This window comes from Echinops telfairi, unplaced genomic scaffold (assembly GCF_000313985.2).
Source record: "Echinops telfairi isolate 266 unplaced genomic scaffold, ASM31398v2 ScPeMD7_2291;HRSCAF=2852, whole genome shotgun sequence".
In the NCBI taxonomy this organism is placed as follows: domain Eukaryota; kingdom Metazoa; phylum Chordata; class Mammalia; order Afrosoricida; family Tenrecidae; genus Echinops; species Echinops telfairi.
The window spans coordinates 12,676,448-12,696,433 of NW_022106189.1; the positions used below are offsets into that span (position 1 = coordinate 12,676,448).

The window sequence follows — 19,986 nt, forward strand, 5'->3', positions numbered from 1 at the left end:
TTCTGAAGCCAACCTGAATTTCTGGCAGTTCTCTATCAATGTGTTGTTACAACCGGTGTTGGATGAGTTTAAGAAAAAAAATTTTGTGATATATCACTGCCCTCATTCTATGGTTTGAACATGCTGTTGGATTACCTTTCTGTGAAATAAGCACAAATATGGATCTCTTCCAGTCAGTTGGCCAAATAGCTGTCTTCCAAATTTCCTGGCATAAAATAATGAGTTCTTCCAATGCTTCTTCAGCTTGATGAAACATTTCAATGGGTGGTCCATCAATTCCTGAGACTTGCTTTGGGCCAGTGCCCCCAGTACAGTTTGAATTTCTTCCTTCAGCACCACATGTTCTTGCTCATATGCTACCTCCTGGAATGGTGGAGCGTTAACTAGTTCTATTTGGTAGAGTGACTCTGTGTATTCTTTCCGTCTGCTCTTGATGCTTCCTGCATTATTCAGTATTTTGCTGATAGAATCTTTCAAGATTGCAAATCTAGGCTTGAGTTTTTTTCTTGAATTATTTCAATTTCAGATGTTCTGAATGTGTTCTTCCCTTTGGTTTTCAAATTTTAGTTACTTGTACATTTTGTTATAGTATTTGGGTTTATCTTCTCAAGCTGCCCTTTGAAATTTTCTGTTCAACTCCTGACTTCATCCTTTCTTCCTTTTGCTTTAGGGACTCTACAATTAAGAGCAAGTTTCAGAATTTCTTCTGACATCCACTTTGATCTTTTCTTTTCTTCCTGTCTTTTTAATGACCTTTTGTTTTCTTCTGTCATCAGTGTCAAATCTGTTTTGGGATGTTCTCATTATTCAGGTGGGATAGACTCAAGGTTGTATTTCGGCTCTTGTGAACCTCTTTCACGTTATTCAGCTTTAACCTGAACTTATATATGAGCAATTGTTGGTCTTTTCAACAGTCATCCCACGGCCTGTTTTAGCTGATATGTGCTTCTCCATTGTGTCTTCTCACAGATGTAGTCAATTTGATTCAGTCTCGGGAAGTTCTTTTGTGTTGTTGAAAATAGGTATTTGCTTTGAATGAGTCAGTGGTTTTGCAAAATTCTAACATGCAATTTCCAGCTTCATTTCTATCAAGAGGGTCTTATTTTCCAACTAGTGTTTCTACCTCTTTGTTTCCAATTTTGCATTCCAATCACCAATAATTATCAATGCATCTTGATTGTATGTTTGGTCAATTTTTGACCGAAGTTGTTGGTAGTATTCTCAATTTCTTGCTTAGTAGCTTTTGTGGTAGGTTCTAAATTTGAATAATAGTTGTATTAAGCTATAATCCTATTACAGATAGCACTGTACTTCATGATGGATTTAGCAAGGTCCTTTCTGACAGTGAATGCCACACCATTCCTCTTGATTGTGTTATTCCCAGCATAGTAAATCATAATGATTTTCTGATTCAAAATGGCCAATCCCAGTCCATTTCAGCTCACTAATGTCTAGGATGTTGACCTTCAGGGGTTCCATTTCATTTTTTACCAATTCCAATTTTCCTAAATTCATACTTCACACATTCCACATTCAGATCATTAGAATATTTTTTGCAGCTGTTTCTCTGTACGGTGAGTCATGCCCCATCAGGAAATGAAGATTTTGAAGGCTCATCTCCCACAGGCTTTACCCAGCTCACCTCACCATGGTCGACTCTCCTCCAAGAAACCAGCTCCTCTTCCGTCACACTATCACCAGTCATTTTCTGCTTTGCTTCTTCAGGCTTTCCATATTTGAGAATGCATCAAGGGTATACAGAAGGTTTTCAGCGGTTTCTTCCTCCGAAGTTGGAAGCCTGGACCTTCATTGCTTGTTCTTAGTCTGGAAGCTCCACTGAAACTTGTTCACTTTGGGTCACCCTGCTGGCATTTGAAATACAAGTGACATCGCTTCCAGCATGACAGCAACCCACAAGTCACCACAGGATGACAAACTGACAGACAAGTTGTGAATTCTGACTCCCAGGGATCCTATAGGATCGGGGAGAACTGCTCCTGTGCATGTCCAGGACTGGAACTCTTTATGGAAGTAGCAGACGTCATCTTTCTGTCAGAGCAGCTGGTGGTTTCAAACTGCTGGCCTTGTAGTTAGCAGCCTAACATGGAGCCAGCATGCCACTCTGGTTTTGGAGGCAATAAATCTTTATGGGAGCCTCATAAAGATTTCTCCTGTAAAGCAGCTGATAGATTTGAATTGCTGACCTTATAACTACAATTATTCCAATGTTTACCTGAAAGCAACACCAGGGCTCCTGGAAACAAAATTAGGCTCCCGTTAACATGGAATAAATGCAAATTATAGTGGGTAGGTTGGCATGGGGGCATTTATTATGTAGAGGGCCATTGGCATGAATTCTCTGTAACATTGCCCCTGGAATTGAGAATGTTCTATCAGTTTCCTAAGTGTGAATTTTCAGATAGGCATGAGGGAATTTATTATGTAAAGGGCCATTGGCATGAATTCTCTGTAACAATGCCCCTGGAATTGAGAATGTTCTATCAGTTTCCTAAGTGTAAATTTTCAGATATTGTATTTTCTGAATCTGAGCAATTGGGTTCATCTTTATTGATATCCTCTCCTATAATAAATGCTTCAAATCAACTCGATTTTCTCTCTTATTCTTGCCAGCCTGGAAGAAAACCATCTCCACAATGAAGGTGTATGTTCTCTCGCTGAAGGACTTACCAGAAATTCCAGTTTGAAAGTTTTGAAGTAAGTCTTGGAAGTGATTGCTTCTGAATCAGAGATCTTGCCAGCCTGAGAAGCTCACATGAGTTTGCATGGAAAACAATAGTTTATGTTGGTCAAGTGCAAATAGTCTATTCAGAGCTAGTCCCAAAAAACATAGATAGGAAAATAACAAAGTGAGGCAGAAAAGGGAAGTCAGCCAAGATATAATAAATTAACACCACAATGGGCAACTATGTAGGGGTCCTAGTTGGGAACTCTGTAAGCCAGTGTAAAGCACACCTGGTTGCCTGCTTATCTGAGGGGTGAAAAGTGGGGGTTTATCTACTAACTGCCTGTGCATGCTTTGGTGAGATGTGCTTGTGGAACAGGAACAACTTGATATTTCTAACTTGTTCTGCACATGACTCAACTTGCTCCTGGGGTCAGAAGAAAGACCGTAGTCAGAGGGACAGGTGTCCTCAACAAAGCCTTTGGTGAGAAATGAAAGGTGAGGGCATATGCGTGGGTTGCTGACCATGTGACTCACTGGAAATGTCCTTCTCTTTCTTCAATGAACTTAGCTGTATGCAGCCATGAGTACATGTAGGTATTTATTCATGTATGGATATGCTTGCTTGTTCTTTATACATTCATTCACATATGCATACATGCATGCATTTGTATGTTCATACAAGATACATTTCTGGAATACCCATTTAGTGCTAGGCCCTGTTTGAGGCATGGAAGACACAGAGATGGAAGGCCAGATCAGGTCCCAGCGCACATGGCTCTTACATTTTGATAGGGATACAGATAATGAACACGCAATAGACACATCTGGTGATAAAACCAAATCAAACTTACAGGGTCCCTGTGTTAGCCTGGGTAGACTAGAAAAACAAAATTTATAGACACTCATATTTTATGAGAGAGTTTCATATAAAGGGTAAGTGTACATTAAGAAAGCATCCCCACACAAAAAAAGAGTTGTACGAGCCCCCAATAAAATGATTCTTTTTTTAAAAAGAAAAAAGAAAAGAAAGCATCCCAGCCCAGTGCTGTCCAAGCCCATAAGTCCCATATTAGCCCATATGTTCGACACCGATCTACAAAATCCTCCTTAATTTGACAAAACACATGCAATGACACCAACTGCAGGAGGAAAGCCGACTCAGTGAATGTGTAAGCATCTCAGCGCTGGCAGGGGTCTCCACACAGCTGCTCCAGCACCCAGGCTGCATCAGGATAGGTCCATGTGACTTCTCTTCAGGGATGTCCTGTAGGAAGTGAGCCTTGCCAGCTGAGGCAGAAAACTAGCTAAGACAGCTGAACACTGGTCCGACAATCAGAGAACAAGTGACAAGGCGAGGCTCGCTGAGCCATTTATCTCTCCGCCCTTCAATTAAACTGCCCTTCAATTAATCCCACATGTGTTCATTGGCCAGGCTGGCACAATAAACCTTAACTATCACAGTCCCCCAAATGAACATAATACTTTTCTTTTTAAAAAAGTTTTATTGGCATATACTTTACATAGCAGACAATTTAACCAATCATATTAAGAAATTTTGTGCAATCATAATTCAATCAATTTCAGAACATTTTCTTCTCATACTCATTTCTGATAGCTCTGAATTTCCCTGATCTTCCCCGGCCATGGCCCTATCCAGTTATTCTATTGATCAACGTATCCTGGATTTCACATACAGAAAATCATACAAAATCATATAAAGCAAAAAACAAACAAAAACCAACATCTGTGCAAGACATCGGAAAACCTCAATCAAAAAGTAGAAAATACTAAAAACTGAAACAACTTTAAAATGGCTCAAAAGAGATATCAAATGTTAGGGAATTAACATTTTAGCCTGACTCCATCTGTCCAAATCAACTTTACTGTGCTCTCTGTATGATAGCAGGGCTATTGCTATTCCTCAGCTGTGGTCAGAGAGGATATACCAGAGACTTAATCCACGTGGGGACCTTGCAAATGGATTTGGGGCTTCCACTGTCAACCATAGCCTTCTGCAAACCAAGTGTTTACAATTTAAGCTCATATTATTTCCTCCTTTGTATTTGCATTTTGTTATTTACAATCCTTGGATCATGCAGACCGGTGTGGTTCAATGTAAACTTAGTTGACACTTCACTTAGATGGCTGCTTGTTACTGATAGGCTATTTTTTCCCCTCATAGCTGGGCACCATCTGGTTTGTTCTCCACACTTTGTTATAGCACCTATATTTTCAGGGATCTCTTCATGAGGGTGAACATTGAACAGTGGCAGAACATACTTCTTTAATGGCTATACTTTTAGAAGCCCTGGTAGCACTGTGGTTAAAGTGCTTAGCTGCTAAACAAGGTTATCAGCAGTTCAAACCCACTGGACTGTTTTTGTAAATACTTACAGCCTTGGAAACGTAAGTGCTCTTAGACTCATTTTACAGCTGAGGACGCTGCAACTAAATTAGCTTGAGATGAAAAAGAAATTGATGTAGGTTTCATTTGAACCCAAGACTTCTGGCATTAGAACCCCAATATTGTTAGAACCACTGTGCTATAGCACCTTCCTGAGAGGGGAGACACAGCTACATAAACAAATTAGGAAGAACAGACGAGAGAAGGGGTACAGTTGTTGATGAGCTCACTCGGAGTCTCTGAGTGGAGACGTTAATGTCTGGATTGCCAGGGACAAGAGACCTTCAGCAGCTAGACTGGAATTGGAGCTAGCTCCCCACAATTCTTTTGACTGAGTAGACCCAGTAGACCATGCATTCTGGCAGCTCTCCCTTCCGTCTTCCTGGCCAGGCTGTCCAACAACCACATCACCTACGTTGGGGCAGAAGTTCTCCTGCGGGCCCTTGAAAAGAACGATGCCATCCTGGAAGTCTGGTGAGTCCTGTGGGCAAGCCTTCTTGATCTCTGTGAACCTGGTTTTCCGCTCTGTAAAATGGGGTGGGTGGGGAAAGAAGCTTTGGACGTTTTGTTTGTGATGAATTTATTTCTGTACCTGCGAAAGAACTCATCTCTCTGATAAGGACTTTCGTTTTCCACTCATAAATATTCAGAAACGTCTTTGTTTTAAGCTATAGAACAGGAATAAGGCAGTGGTTGAAGAATGAAAATAAGGAGTGGCGGGGCGGGGTGGGGGGAGGCTCAAACTCTGACCCTCGTTGGCATTGCATCTGCCTTCGTAGACCAAGGTTGTTCTGTCAGATACTCTGCCGCTGTGGGTGGAAGTGACAAAGATGGGGATTGTTGCACAATGGATCTTGAGTCTGTATAATTAAAAGCCATGCTCTTTTATCTCACGTTTGAAAAGAGCATTGAGTTGCACATTCATAGGTTTTTCTTAATTTCTATCCAAGGATCTGTGTCTAACTCAAGAGGATTATGGTGGTTCCCCGGTAGAAATCTCACCCTCTGTGCAGAAACTTGAACTTGATTCCTAGCCAATGTACTTCATTTAGAGCTACTACCTGTCACTGGGGTTTGTATATTGTTGTGATGATGATGAACAGGTTCAACAGAGATAACAGTCTAAGGTGAACTAGGAAGAAAGGTGTAGTGAGTCTTTTTGAAAATTAGTCAAGGAAAACCCTATGAATTACAACAAACCTATGGTTACAACTATCTGATGTTGTTGACACAGAACTCAGAAGCATCTCATTCTTTTCCTTATTCTTTTAGAAGGTTTTCTTTTATTTTTAATAGTTTTATTAGAATATAATTCAAGTACCATATAATTCAGTGGTTTAATTATATTTGAGAATTATGCAAGCATCACCACAATTCTAGAACATTTTATTAATTCTTGTACCTATTATTATTTTTTAAAATACTTTTATTGGGGGCTCTTAAATCTCTTATCATAATCCATATATTCCTCCAATGTGTCATGCACATTTGCACATATGCCACCATCATCATTTTCAAAGCATTCTCTCCCCACTTGAGCCCCAAATATCAGCTCCCCATTTCTTCCTCCTCCCTCCCTCACCCGCCCTCCCTCACGCACCCTTGATAAGTTATAGATTATTTTTTCCATATCTTACATTATCCTCCGTCACCCCTCACCCACTTTTCCATTGTTCGTCCCCCTGGGAGGGGGTTCTAGGTTGATCCCTGTGATCAATTTCCCCTTTCTTCCCCCACCATCCCCTAATCCTCCTGGTATCTTTACTCTCCTTGTTATCCCTGAGGGGTTTATCTATCCTGGATTCCCTGTGTTGTGAACTCTTATCTGTAGCAGTGTGCATGTTCTGGTCTAATCCGATTTGTAAGGTAGAATTGAGATCATGATAGTGTGGTGAAGGAAGCACCAAAGAGCTAGAGGAAAGTTGTACCTATTATTATTAGCTCTCCATTACCTCCTCTACCATAACCCTAAGGAATTAATAATCTAGTTTCTAACTCGGGATTTACCTATCCTGGATTTAATATAATATAATATGTCTGCGGGACTAAGGTAAGTCACAAGAAGCAAATAAACTATGAAGATGACAAGTATAAGGCGGTCTTAAATTGCCAATTATTGCACAACCACAAAAGCAAGAGATTTGAACCAATAACCTTCCAAATCCATGACTTGGGATAGCAGTCCTCTGCTCCTCCTCACACTAGGTTGTTTCCCCTTTAGCTCCAAAGGAGTATTTCTGTTCCTTTCATCTCCAACAAGTGTGTCTGAGGGAAAGTCTGGTTCCCTTAGTGGGGTTTCCTCACTTAATTCTGATGTTGTTTCTAAAGAATGTTGTACACCTTGAAAAGATAAAAAACTAAAATCAAAGGACCCTGTAGCACATACCCAGGGTCACTGAGGACTGAAAAGAAACACAGTCTAAAATGCATGATTATTAACATAATACCGGGCAGATGCTCCTATTGGGAGTCTATATAAGTAATGTTAAACTGTTCCCCTGGGGAAGCGGGGAGGGAGGGAAAAAAACTTTTCCCCAAGGGCAGACATTGTCTAGGTGTTGTTGTCACATCAGCAGAAGTGAAATCAACTTCTCAGAGACACACATCATCCTCTCCCCTTTTCTCTGGTCACCAGTTCCCGTTACAATGAACTGATTATCATTATAGAGGTGTCTATTAGCGTGAGATGGCCATGGGATAATGCTGTATGTCCCTCTCCCCTCTGACAACAACAACAGCAACAAAAACTTACCCTAGCTGAGGAGAGGTCTTCTCTGAAGAAGTGATTTGTAAGATGCACAAACAAGGGGGTGTTCAATGGATTGGGAGGCCGGACTGAATGGGTACATGGCCCGAGAAGAGTCTGTCTTTGTCTTGGTATTTCTCATATGGTAAGGGGCGCATACAATAGTTTTCCCTTTGTGAAGGACTACCTTTGCTCAGCATAATGTTCTGCAGGTCCATCCACGTTGGGAGGTGCTTTGTAATTTCATCCATGCTTTTTAACGATGAGTGGTATTCCGTTGTGTGTGTACCAAAGTTTCTTTAGCCATTCTTCTACTGATGGACTTTGGATCTGTATGCAACTTATTCCTGTGACCTGTGCTGCTACGAACATGATAATGTGTAATTTGCTCATGTTGTGTTTCTTACTTTTTTAGGATATATATACTCAGCAGAGGTATTGCTGTATTTTTTGAGATTTCCATTCCCAGTTCTTTTAGGTAGCATTATATTGCTTTCCACAGCATTTGTACATGTTTATAGGTCCACCAGCAGGATTTGAGAGTTCTACTTTCTCCACATCCTGTCGAGCATTTGTTGTTTTGTTTTATTTGGTTTGTCATTGCTTATTTAAAGTGATATCTCAGTATTGTTTTAGTTCACATGTCCCGGATGGCTAATGATCATGAGCAGTTTTTTTTGGAGCTTGTTAGCCATTTCAATGTTATTTTAAGTGAACTGTCTTCATATTTTTGTCCACTTTTGATGGGATCATTTGCTTTTTCTTATTGAGATCTTAAAGTATTCTATGGGTTTTAGAGATTAGTCATTTGCTTATTGTATCTTTGCTAAACATTTTCCCAGTTCAAGGGCTCTCATTTTGCTTACAACTAGACCCATAGACAGAATCATAATAAAACGAGAAAAGATGGAAGTTGTTAAGAATTTCATTTTACTTGGATCCACAATCAACATTCTTGGAAATATCAGTCAACCAATCAAGTGATATATTACTTAGAGAAAAGCTGATGTGCAAGATGGTTCCGGCGGGACACAGGAGAGGGTGTTGTGAGGAAGGAAGGAGGATGTCAAACAACTCAGGGACAAGGGAAGAACAAGTGATCTAAAATTGATGGCAAGGAGGGAATAGGATGCCTGGTTGAGCTTGATCAAGGACAATGTAGCCGAGAGGAATTACTGAAACCTGAATGAAGGCCATACTTGATAGTGGGACAAGAGGAAAGTAAAAAGAAATAGAGGAAAGAACTAGGAGGCAAAGGACATTTATAGAGATCTAAATTCAGGCATGTGTATATATGGAAATAGGTATATGTCCATATATTTATATGTTAAGTATTAAGGTCACAGACAGACATTGAGCTTCTACTCAAGTACTCCCTCAATGCAAAAAACACTTTGTTCTAATAACCTGGCATTCCGTGATGCTCACCTTCCCGGCATGATTGCTGAAGATGAAGAGGGTACATAAGCAAATGTGGTGAAGAAAGCTGATGGGGCCCGGCTATCAAAAGATAGTGTTTGGGTCTTAAAGGCTTGAAGGTAAGCAAGTGGTCATCTATCTGAGAAGCAATAAAGTCCACATGGAAGAAGCACACCAGATTGTGTGATCATGAGGTGTCAATGGGATCGGGTATCAGGCATCAAAGACCCAGAACAAAAAAATCATATCAATGTGAATGAGGGGGAGTGTGGAATGGAGACCCAAAGCCCATCTGTAGACAATTGGACATCCTGTTATAGAAGGGTCACAAGGAAGAGATGAGCCAGTCAGGGTGCAGTGTAGCACTGATGAAACATACAACTTTCTTCTAGTTCTTTAATGCTTCCTCCCCACAACTATCATGACCCCAATTCGGTCTTACAAATCCAGCTAGACCAGAGTATGTACATTGCTACAGATAAGCACCGAAAACATAGGGATTCAGGAAAGATAAACCCCTCAGGACCAATAATGAGAATAGAGATACCAGGAGGGTGGGGAAGGTGGGGAGAGAAAGGGGAAACCAATGATCTACATATAACCCCTTCCCAGGGGAACAGACAACAGAAAAGTGGGTGGAGACATCAGTCAGTGTAAGACATGAAAAAAATAATAATTTATAAATTATCAAGGGTTCATGAAAGAGAGAGGTTGGGGAAGCGAGAGGGGAAAAATGAACTGATACCAAGGACTCAAGTAGAAAGAAGATGTTTTGAAAATGATGATGGCAATATATGTACAAATGTGCTTGACACAATGGACATATGCATGGATTGTGATAAGAACTGTCTGAGCCCCCAATAAAATATTAAAATATATGTACATATATACGTGTGTGTGTGTGTGTGTGTGTGTAAAGAACAAAGATACCACTTTGTGATTTAAGGCTGGCCTGACCCAAAGCCATGGTATTTTCAATTGCTTCATATGCATGTGAAAGTTGAACAATGAATAAGAAAAACCTCTGAAGAATTGATGGATTTCAATAATGGTGTTGTTGACCATGGGTAACCAGAATAACATACAAATCCATCTTAGAGAGAGGACAGCCAGAATGCACCTTACAGCTAAGGATGGCAAGACTTTGCCTCACATACTTTGGACATGTTATTGGAAGAGATTGATCCCTGTAAAAGAACATGCTTGGAAAGTAGTGTGAACAAAACAAGAGGGGGACCTTCAACAATATGGTTTGATTCAGTGATTCCAACAATGGGCTCAAACATAACAATTGTGAGGACTCTTCAGGACAGTAGTATTTGGTTGTATTGCACATAGTCACTATTAGTTGGGACCAACTTGACTGCCCTCAACAGCAACAACAACAAGACACGTCATAGTCTGTGTTTAGGGTCAGCAAGCCAGCATGATGTTGATATTTTAAGCACTCTAGTGTCATTTTCTCCCAAATTTACAGAATTTGGAGGTGTATCAGGACTTGTGGTTGCCTTACAAAAAGAATCTTAAGCCTCCAGTAGTCTGTGCCTACTAATTTCAGTGTGATTTCTCCTCTGTAGCATTGGGGAGACTTGCTCACTAAGCACAATGATTCATGATTTGATGGGTGATAGATAGTCCTAATATCATAAACTGACTACTCAGGAGAGCTGCCCCGATCCTGAGACTCAGGCCATCCCGAGCTTTTGTTGAAAAGGTGGCACCATTTGTTGGAACATCATGCTGCTCTGGTTTTGTCCTCACTCAATTTCCCCCCCCCCCCCATTTTCTCTCCATTTAGGCTCCGAGGGAACGCTTTCTCTCCAGAAGAAATCCAGATTCTCAGCCATAAGGACATCAGACTCTTGCTTTGATTTGGGGGCCAGTGCGCATCGCTGCTTGGACCTCGAAGCTGGATCACATGGAGGCAGCAGTTCACTCAGACTGAGCTCTGCCCAGCTTAGGACTGATGTCGCTTTCTGGGAAAACTACCCCCTGATGGAAGAAAGCGCATTGTTGCTTTCCAGATTGGACTTTCCCTGAGCCTGCTTCTATAGTGTGCTCTGGTCTCACAGTGGTTAAGCATTCAGCTGTTAACCAGAAGCTTGGTCATTCAAATCCATCTGTGGGAGAAAGCCCTGCTGTTCTGCTTCAAAGATTACAACCCAAACTTTCTAGCATACTTCTATTTTGTCATATAGGGTTACTGTTACTCAAAATTGTCTCCATGACACCTGACAGCAACATTTTTGCAATCAAGTTCTTCCCCAAAATTGATCCAAGTAGCAGAAGAGGAGCAGCCCCACTTGACCACATGGAGCCAGACTCCAGCAGATAGATCATCAGGTACCTATGAGACTCACTATACTAAACAAATACTTACTATAGAGACTGGACCCAAGGAAAGCCTCCCCTCAGTTTCCATTACCCCGCTTCTTATAAGGAGGTGGTGCTCTGGAAGCAGCCACCTGCCCTGTTGAGGTTCATGGGTCAGTCCCTGTACCTGGGCTTCTAACTCGTCTAAGATCTCTGCATATGGCACGTCCTCTGTGGTTGAGGATTCAGAATATTGGTATGTCCACGTTTAATATTTTGCAGATAGTACCCCAACACCCCCTCTCTCTCCCAGTGGGAGCAGGATTACAGTTTACCCTGGTCTTTTTCTAGTACCTAAGACGTTGTTGAAAAGGGTAAGGACAGCACTGGGGTCATGGTAGTGGGGGGCGAGGAAGCCTCAAGGAACCAGAGGAACATCTCGTGTTTCATGGGTGCACACCTCTTTTGGATCCTCAGCCTCTCAGCCATGTGGTTCCTTGGCCTCTGCCCTTCTTGAACAAATTTTACACAACTCCTTTAGTGCCAATAAATGCCCAAGCAACACCCCGCTGTGCTATCCAACCTCTTGATCAAAGCACTTATATATACCCATTCTGTGGGCCAAGAAGCCTGACACCGTCTGTACTGTAGTTAGAAACATCAAGCCGGCTCTGCTGCCACTGCCACTTCTCTATGAGGGATGTCAGATACGCTGTGCTCTGGCTCTTCCCTCTCGGTGGTCATGAAATTAACGCTTCCTGCTTCTCAGATGGTTTGTGTTATACCAGCAGAACGGCAAAACTGTTCCGTCTCCAAGTTAGAGGCCCCTCCCTCCTTATTAAATGCTCCCCTCCAGTCATTTGGTGGAATGTGCAGAGACTGTGGATGGAAGAACGGTACAAGCAATTTCACTCTATGACGGAATCTTTCACTAACATTCAGTGACGGTAGCTAAGCACCTTCCATTTCTTCCGGTCTCCTGGCAAAGGATGCAGTTGTTCGTGGAGGCAGTTGCTCACATAGTCCCTGTTCTCTTCCTGTTTCTGACTGTTTTTTTTCCTCTGGTGTCTAAACTCAATAGGGACAAATTGTTGTAACTAAGATGACTACTGGTAAACTTATAAGCTATACATCAAACTAGGGGTTAGGACAGAGGCAGTAAACATTATCATATAATCCCAGTTAACTGGGATGTCCCATGACCTTAACCCTCCAAACCAGGAGTCAAAATCCCATGAGAATTTTTTGATTGCATATAATCATCCTCACCAGCTGCTCCTTATTTCCTATATTTTGATGTAAAAATTTTATATTTTTGTAGAAAATATGACCATTTATATCTGCTATAAATAATCACTAACACTTTCATCACTGTGACCAAACATTTAAAAATATTTCTGAAATGTATCAACTATTAAAGCACAATGTTCTACTTGAAGGGGAAAAAAGATTGAGGTTTAAAACTAGATCATTTTTAGTTTGTAGCAAAATCAATTCTTAGAAATAGCCCGGCAATCAAAACTAATTTGGCTTTAACTTAGAGAAGTCCAACCCAGCATGGAGCTTCCAGCTGTGTCAGGGCCATGACGTATCCAGGCTGAATGTAGTAAGTGTGAAAGGATGGCTCACATGAGATAGACAGAGAAGGGTTTGGTATTATTGCCTGTGTGAGCCTTACTGCAGGCCTTATTGAAGTCATTCTTGTTGATGCTAGGTGCCGTTGAATCAGTTCCAACTCATATCTACCCTTTATACAACAGAACACAACATTGCTTGGTCCCGTGCCATTCTCAGTATTGTTCTTATGGTTGAGCCCATCAAAGTCATTGTTAGCTGCATATAATAAACACAGACTCAGGTGGCTGCTCATCCTGCTCCATGCCAGGTCTAGTGTTCCTGGTTCTTTAAGTCCTGCAGCATCTTAGGGGCCTCCTTTGTGTGAGTGTGCCTGTGGATTATTCTTATTTGGGATGTAATTGTTTCTGATATTTAAGCTAAGGAGGAACATAGAGACAGGTCTGCTTTCTCTGAGCAGTCAACATAGGAGCCCATTTGCTGCAAACTCTTCCTTAAATTTATGTAAAGGGATAGGATGGTGCAATGGCTATGCACTCTGGCTGCCAAAAGATTGCAGGTTTGAACCTATAGCTTTCTTCTAGTGGCTTCATGGGTGAAAGATCTGCTGATATGCTTCCTTAAAGTTTACAGCCTGGAAAGGCCATGGGTCAGTTATACTCTGTAACATGTGGTCACTACGAATCATAATGGACTCCATGGCACCCAGCAACAGTCTTAACATTCATTTCGGAATTAGTTATTAATTAGTCACATTTGAAAAAGAGGGAATCCTGGTGGTACAGTGTGTCACACATTGGGCTGCGAACCACAGGTAGGCAATTTGAAAGCCCAAGCCATCCTTTGGGAGAAAGGTGGCGTTTTCTACTCCTGTAAGAGTTACATCGTCTTTGAAACCCTTTGAGGCCGGAACGCTCTCTTCTAGGGTCACGATGGGTCAGAATCAACATGATGCAGTGAGTTTTTGTTTTGTTTTCGTATTTGAGGATTCCCTGAGTGGCACTAATGGTTAATGTCTTTGGTTGCTAGATGAAAATTAGTGGTTCATGGCCTTTCGTGTTACCTCTGAAGGAAGTCATGGCAATGTATTTATGAAACCTGTTAGTTCTTGAACCCCTTATAGAGCAAAATTAGAATGGGATTGCCATGATTCAAGAACTGGCTTCATAATCAGTGGATAAAGTAAACAGACACAGCCCCTATTTTTAGAGCATTTGTGGTGAATTTAGGGGGACGCAAGAACCAAGAGAACAAAAGAAGTCAATAAAGCAAGGTCCACCCATGGATGAAGTCATCAGAAGTGAACGGCCTATTCCTTTTTTATAGCCTGTTTTTAATCTGGAAACTCCACTGGAACTGTTCATCTGGGGAACCCTGCTGTATTTGAAACTCTGGTGACATAACTTCCAGCATCGCAGCAGTACACAAGCCACTACACGTGTGACAAACTGAGAGACAAAAGGTGGACTCTCAGAATTACCCCTCTGAAATTTCTAAACAGTTGCCACACCCTCTGAGCTGACCTTTCTGCTTTGAATTTAACTGACCCAGTAGATCCTTTGGAAGCCACTATTTTGGTTGTACCTCTCTACTTCATATTTATAAATCCAAGACTTGTCCCTAGTTATGATTTGTTTCATAAACACCTCTTCGTTAGCATCAATCTTTTTAAAAAGGCTGATGGAAAGACCAACTCCTTGAGCTAGCTGTCCTTTTTGGTTCTTAAGATGTACCTACCCTCCAGTTGGGAGAAAAATTGGGATTTCTACTGTCGTAAGCAACTATTCCATAAACAATCTCAGAACCCCACAAGGGGTCACTAAGAGTCCTCACAGTCCATGGCAATGAGTTTGTTGTGAACACTTCCGTTAATGATTTACCCTCCATTCTTCAATTTTTTCTTGAATTTTATAATAGTGTTTTATATAATATTTGTCTTTTAGTGCTAACTAATCTTCACACTCAACTTTTGACACTCCTGGAGCCTAAAGCTTGCTTAGACCAAGAAATTCACTTTAAAATGCTGAACCTTGTGAAATTCCAAAATCAGTAGTAATTCTGTGGTCTTCTTCCACCAGCTTCTAGACTTCAACCGCAGTTTCTTCATTTGTCAAGATTGACTGTCTTTCCTTTTATGGCTCATATAAAGCTTTAGTTTTAGATGGGGCGACATTCTCATAACGTTGGTGCAAAGTTTTGTTGATTTGGGAAGATACTAACTTGAGTTTTGTTAAAAATTAGGTATTAGCCTTGATCTCAAAAGATCTTTCCCCACAAAGGCACCCTAATTATTAGATTACGACAAGTGTACCACTGAGAGAATTTGTCTGTAGCCATCCACTGATCACAGAGGCATGTGTTGCTTGAAATAAACAAGTGCTTAGGACCGGAACCCCGGTAGCAGTACTTTTTTATACTTACCCTTGTAGATAGCAGATGTGATTAGATTCAGGATCTTAAAATGCAACATTATGATGTTATCTAAGTGAGCTGTAAGTGTAATCCTAAGTATCCTTGTTAGAAAAGAAGGCACAGGGGGTGTGGTGACAAAGAAGATGGCAATGTTACTGTTGCAGCAAGATGTTGCAATGTTGGCTTTGGAGGCAGAGGAGGGGACCGTGAGCCAAGAAGTAGAGTTCTAGAAGATGATAAGACAAGGAAACAGATTTTCCTCTAGAATATTTGGAAGAAGAGTAGCCCTACTGGCACATTGGTTTTAGACAATCAAACCATTTAGACTTCCAGTATCCAGGATATACACATGCTCCCGTTGCCGGCAAGTCAATTTCTACACGTAGTGACCAGGCACTGCAGGTCAGAGGATTTCCAAAGCTGTAATCTTTATGAAAGTAGACTACCACACTTGTCTCCCACAGACTGGCTGGGAGTTTTGAACCATTAACTTTTTGGTTAGCGACTGAGTACTTAATTACTATGCACCGGGGCTCCTTAATGGTAAGAGAACTAAATCACACTGTGGCAATTTGTTACAACATCCATACGAAAATAATACAACACATTTCAGGCAAACTGAGGGAGAGTGTTACCAGATGGATTTGGAAAGGTAAATTAGTGTCATTTCATGCAGTGTCTAACAGGCCATGGTTGAGTTTCATGTTCGTCTTAAGAATAATGACAAGATATTGGAGAGTTCTAAGCAGGTGAGATAAGACCCAATTTATGTCTAAAATGATCTTTTTAGTTGCTGGATGGATCAAAACTGAAAGGGTTAATGGTGGAGTAGGGAAAAGATAAAGTATAGAAACACCTAGAAGCTATTGCAAGTGTGTGGTAGGTGGGTGGCCCAAGGTCGTGGTAGTAGAAGTGGATAGAAGAGGATGGATTTTAGAGATTATCTGGAGATAGATCCCAAAGGATATACAAATGCATTGGATTACAGAATGAGGTAAAGGGAAAAATCAGTAATATATCTGTGTTAGTCTGAGTTGACTAGAGAAATCCAGGCACACTCATGTGTGTAAGACAGAGATTTATATCAAAGAGTAATTGTATACTAAGAAAACATCCCAGCCCAATCTAGATCAAGTTCTTAAGTCCAATATTAGTTCATATGTCCAATACTAGTCTATAAATTCCTCTCCAGACTCATGGAACACTGGCAATGATGCTGAATGCAGGAAGATCACAGGCCACTGGGTGGAAAGTAGTATAGATCCAGTGGCAGTGGAAGCATCTCAGCGCTGGAAGAGGTCTCCACGTGGGTCCTCCAGTTCCAGGGTGTTGACTGCCATCAGCATAGCTTCATGTGGCTTATCAACGGAATGTGAAGCAGAGAGAGTGTGTGTCTCTCCTCCAGGGAGGAAGATGAAGTTCCCAGAATCCTCATGAGATGGCCACACCCACAAGGAGGAATCAACTAGACTTTGACATGATTGACAGGCTAGACTCCACCCTTTCTTTTTTTTTTTTTTAATCAAGTTGGCATAAAATTGTGCCAGAGATTCCTGACTTGAGTAACTGAGTTACTAGAAGGTAGGATGGCTCGGAAGCAATTTTGGACATGGGAGGAAACTTTTGTTTGAGATTGTCAAGTTCAAGCCGCCTTAAGTGGAAATGTCAAATTATTGTGTGGGGGCATACTTCTCACAAGATGGCAGACTAGATAGATACAAAACACAGCCCCTCTGCAACAAAAACATGAAACAGGTAAGGGCAATAATCCTGGAGCCCTGAGCTGCAGCGGACAGGATAAAAGTTGGATTCAATCCTGACTAAAAAAGAAGTTGAACAAAAGCAGCCAGGGAAGAGACAGACAGCTGGCCTGATGTGGCACTGACATCTGCAACATTTTTAAGCAGTATTTGATCAAGACAATATCCTGATAGTCAACTCTGCTTGTTCAAGACTAACACAAGTGCTCACACCAGAGCCTGGTGATGAGAAAAGAGACAGTAACTGTGTCCAGAAAGTCCAGCCAAACTTTAACTACTGCAGCCGCACCTAATGATTGAGGAACACTACCCACTCCTGTACCAACTAATCGTCAATAAACAGCAGCCAGTACCAACCAACTTTATTTTCAACTGTGCAAAATGAGCAGTGACCAGAGTACTGTACACGTGCTCACATTCAAAATCACATCCACAAAGAGACATGGGAGCTGAGTGCCTAAGAATACACCAACATACAATCATTAAATATATGCAAACACAACTGTACTGCAATGTCTCAGAAAAAAACCCCAGACAATTTCAGGTCACACAAAGAAACAAAATACAGTGGCTCAAATAAGTGATGAAAACACAGAGCCAGAAGACCTCTCTCCTAGGAAAAAATTGGCATTGGAACTATCTAATATGGAATTCAAATGAATGATATTTAGGTTCTTTCAGTGGGTTGAGATACAGATTGAGGATGCTGCAGATGGAAGCAAGGAAAACACTGAAGAATTCAGAACAAAAAAACACTACAAGAACAAAAGGACAGGATAAATTAAAATTTTGAAATAATGCCCCCCAAAAGCAAATAGAAATATAGAAGATCAATACTAAAATTTTAGGAATAATATATTGATAAGTAATTAATCCAAAGAGCAAACACTGGAAGAGCAAAGTGTAGAAAAAGAGTGCTGAATGAGTGAGTTTGAAGACAAATCTTTCAAAACTACTATATTAGAGGAACAATTAGGAAAAAAGAACAAAATATTCAAAGAAATCTTAAGAATTCAGAGGAATAACATGTGGCTGTAATTTTTGGCCAAAGACAAGAAGATATGCATTCTAAAAGCTGAACAAACCCTAAATAAGATAGAATACAAAATTTTTTTTAATCACCCAGCAATATCATAACCAAACTTTCCAAAATCAAAAACAAGGAAAGAATTCTGAGAATAGCTTAAAAAACAAAACAAAATAAAAAACCCCAAGCTTCAAACTCCAACTCGCAGCTGACATATGGAACAATGTAGATATAACAAATATATAGAACACAGACCCCTGTGGGTCTCTAATACTATTCTCTTTATGGGTAAATGCAGTCTTAGGTTTCAAACTGCTGACCTTGCAGACAAAAGCCCAATGCATACCCACTGTGCCACCATAGCTTCTATAAGAACAGCTTGTGAAAAATGAAAATTTACTTACAAAGTTACTTACAAAGGGGAACGAATAAGACAATTTCAGGGGGAGAGGGACCAGACAGCAAAATGAGATGGCGAGGGGAAAAAAGAACCCCATATTGCAAGGTGTTTGATGGACTATTGCAGGGTGTTTAATGAAATGCTGTCACTCATTTGATGAGATCGGCTGTGCAACCACACAGAACATGTTTTTCTTTGTAGGTTTCTACTCCACAGACAAAAGGGAAATATGTATTATATCTAATATGTATTAAATATATATTACATATTTAAATAAAATTAAAATTTTGAAGCAGAAATATTGAGACCACAGTCTTAAAAACACATCCGATTCCTTACCCTTTGGATCTAAACATTGATCTGACTGGCTATAAAAAGAGGAAAAGTAAAACTGAAACAGGCTTGGAATTTTTGGTGACACACACAAAACAAAACAAAAAGAACTAAAAGAATCATATGCCCAGCAAAAAATATGAGGGAAACAATTAGGACATATCCAGATGAACAGAAGTTAAGGAAATTTGAAGAAGAAGATAAAAAGACCAACCTTATAGGAAATATTCATGGGAGATCTTTAGACAAAGAACCCAAAACAGTAGACAACAATTTGAGATTATCATTCATGACCAAACCAGAAGTCAACCAAATATAAAAGGATCCAAAGTTAAACAAATCTACAGGATTGAAAATAGGGAACTAAAGATAACAATTAAGTTAATAGAGACAATAGGGTAGTTATAGAACTTCCAATTAGAAAGAAAGTTAAGTCAATTTCAAAATAGAAAAGACTTTTAAACTTGTGAAGAATTAATAAATCACAGGATAATTTCAAGGAGAATTAATAAACTTCATTAAAAAACCTTAACTGCTTAGTGCACACCAAAGCAACCACAATGAAGAATATGACAAGAAAACCCACAAACAAAATTATGTTAGCACAGGAAATTATGTTGGGCAAAGAAACCAGCAAGATTACACACACAAAAGAGAAAAACATATACACTGCAAAACAACAGCAATAAAATTCAAACCTATCTATAATTACACTAAAGATCATTCAACAACATTTGCTGCAGTACAGTGACGGGCAGCTGCCAGAAATTCAGGCGAGATTCATAAGAGGTCATGGAACAAGGTGTATCATTGCTGATGTCATATGGATCTTGGCTGAAAGCAAGGAATACTAGAAAGATGTTCAATTGTGTTTTATTGACTATGCAAAGGCATTCAACTGTGTAGATAAT

The 19,986-nt window shown here is 40.4% G+C and overlaps 1 protein-coding gene across 1 annotated transcript in view; it reads left to right on the plus strand.

The window, feature by feature from the left end:
- The window catches only part of NOD2 (nucleotide binding oligomerization domain containing 2), a 57,026-nt gene extending 45,802 nt beyond the window's left edge, over positions 1–11,224 (plus strand). The window contains exons 10-12 of the mRNA XM_004704679.4: positions 2,632–2,715; positions 5,481–5,564; positions 11,054–11,224. Of these exons, the coding sequence (XP_004704736.1) occupies positions 2,632–2,715; positions 5,481–5,564; positions 11,054–11,126 (241 nt within the window). The 3' untranslated portion in view covers positions 11,127–11,224. The remainder of the gene's footprint in view (positions 1–2,631; positions 2,716–5,480; positions 5,565–11,053) is intronic.
- Positions 11,225–19,986: the final 8,762 nt, after the last annotated feature.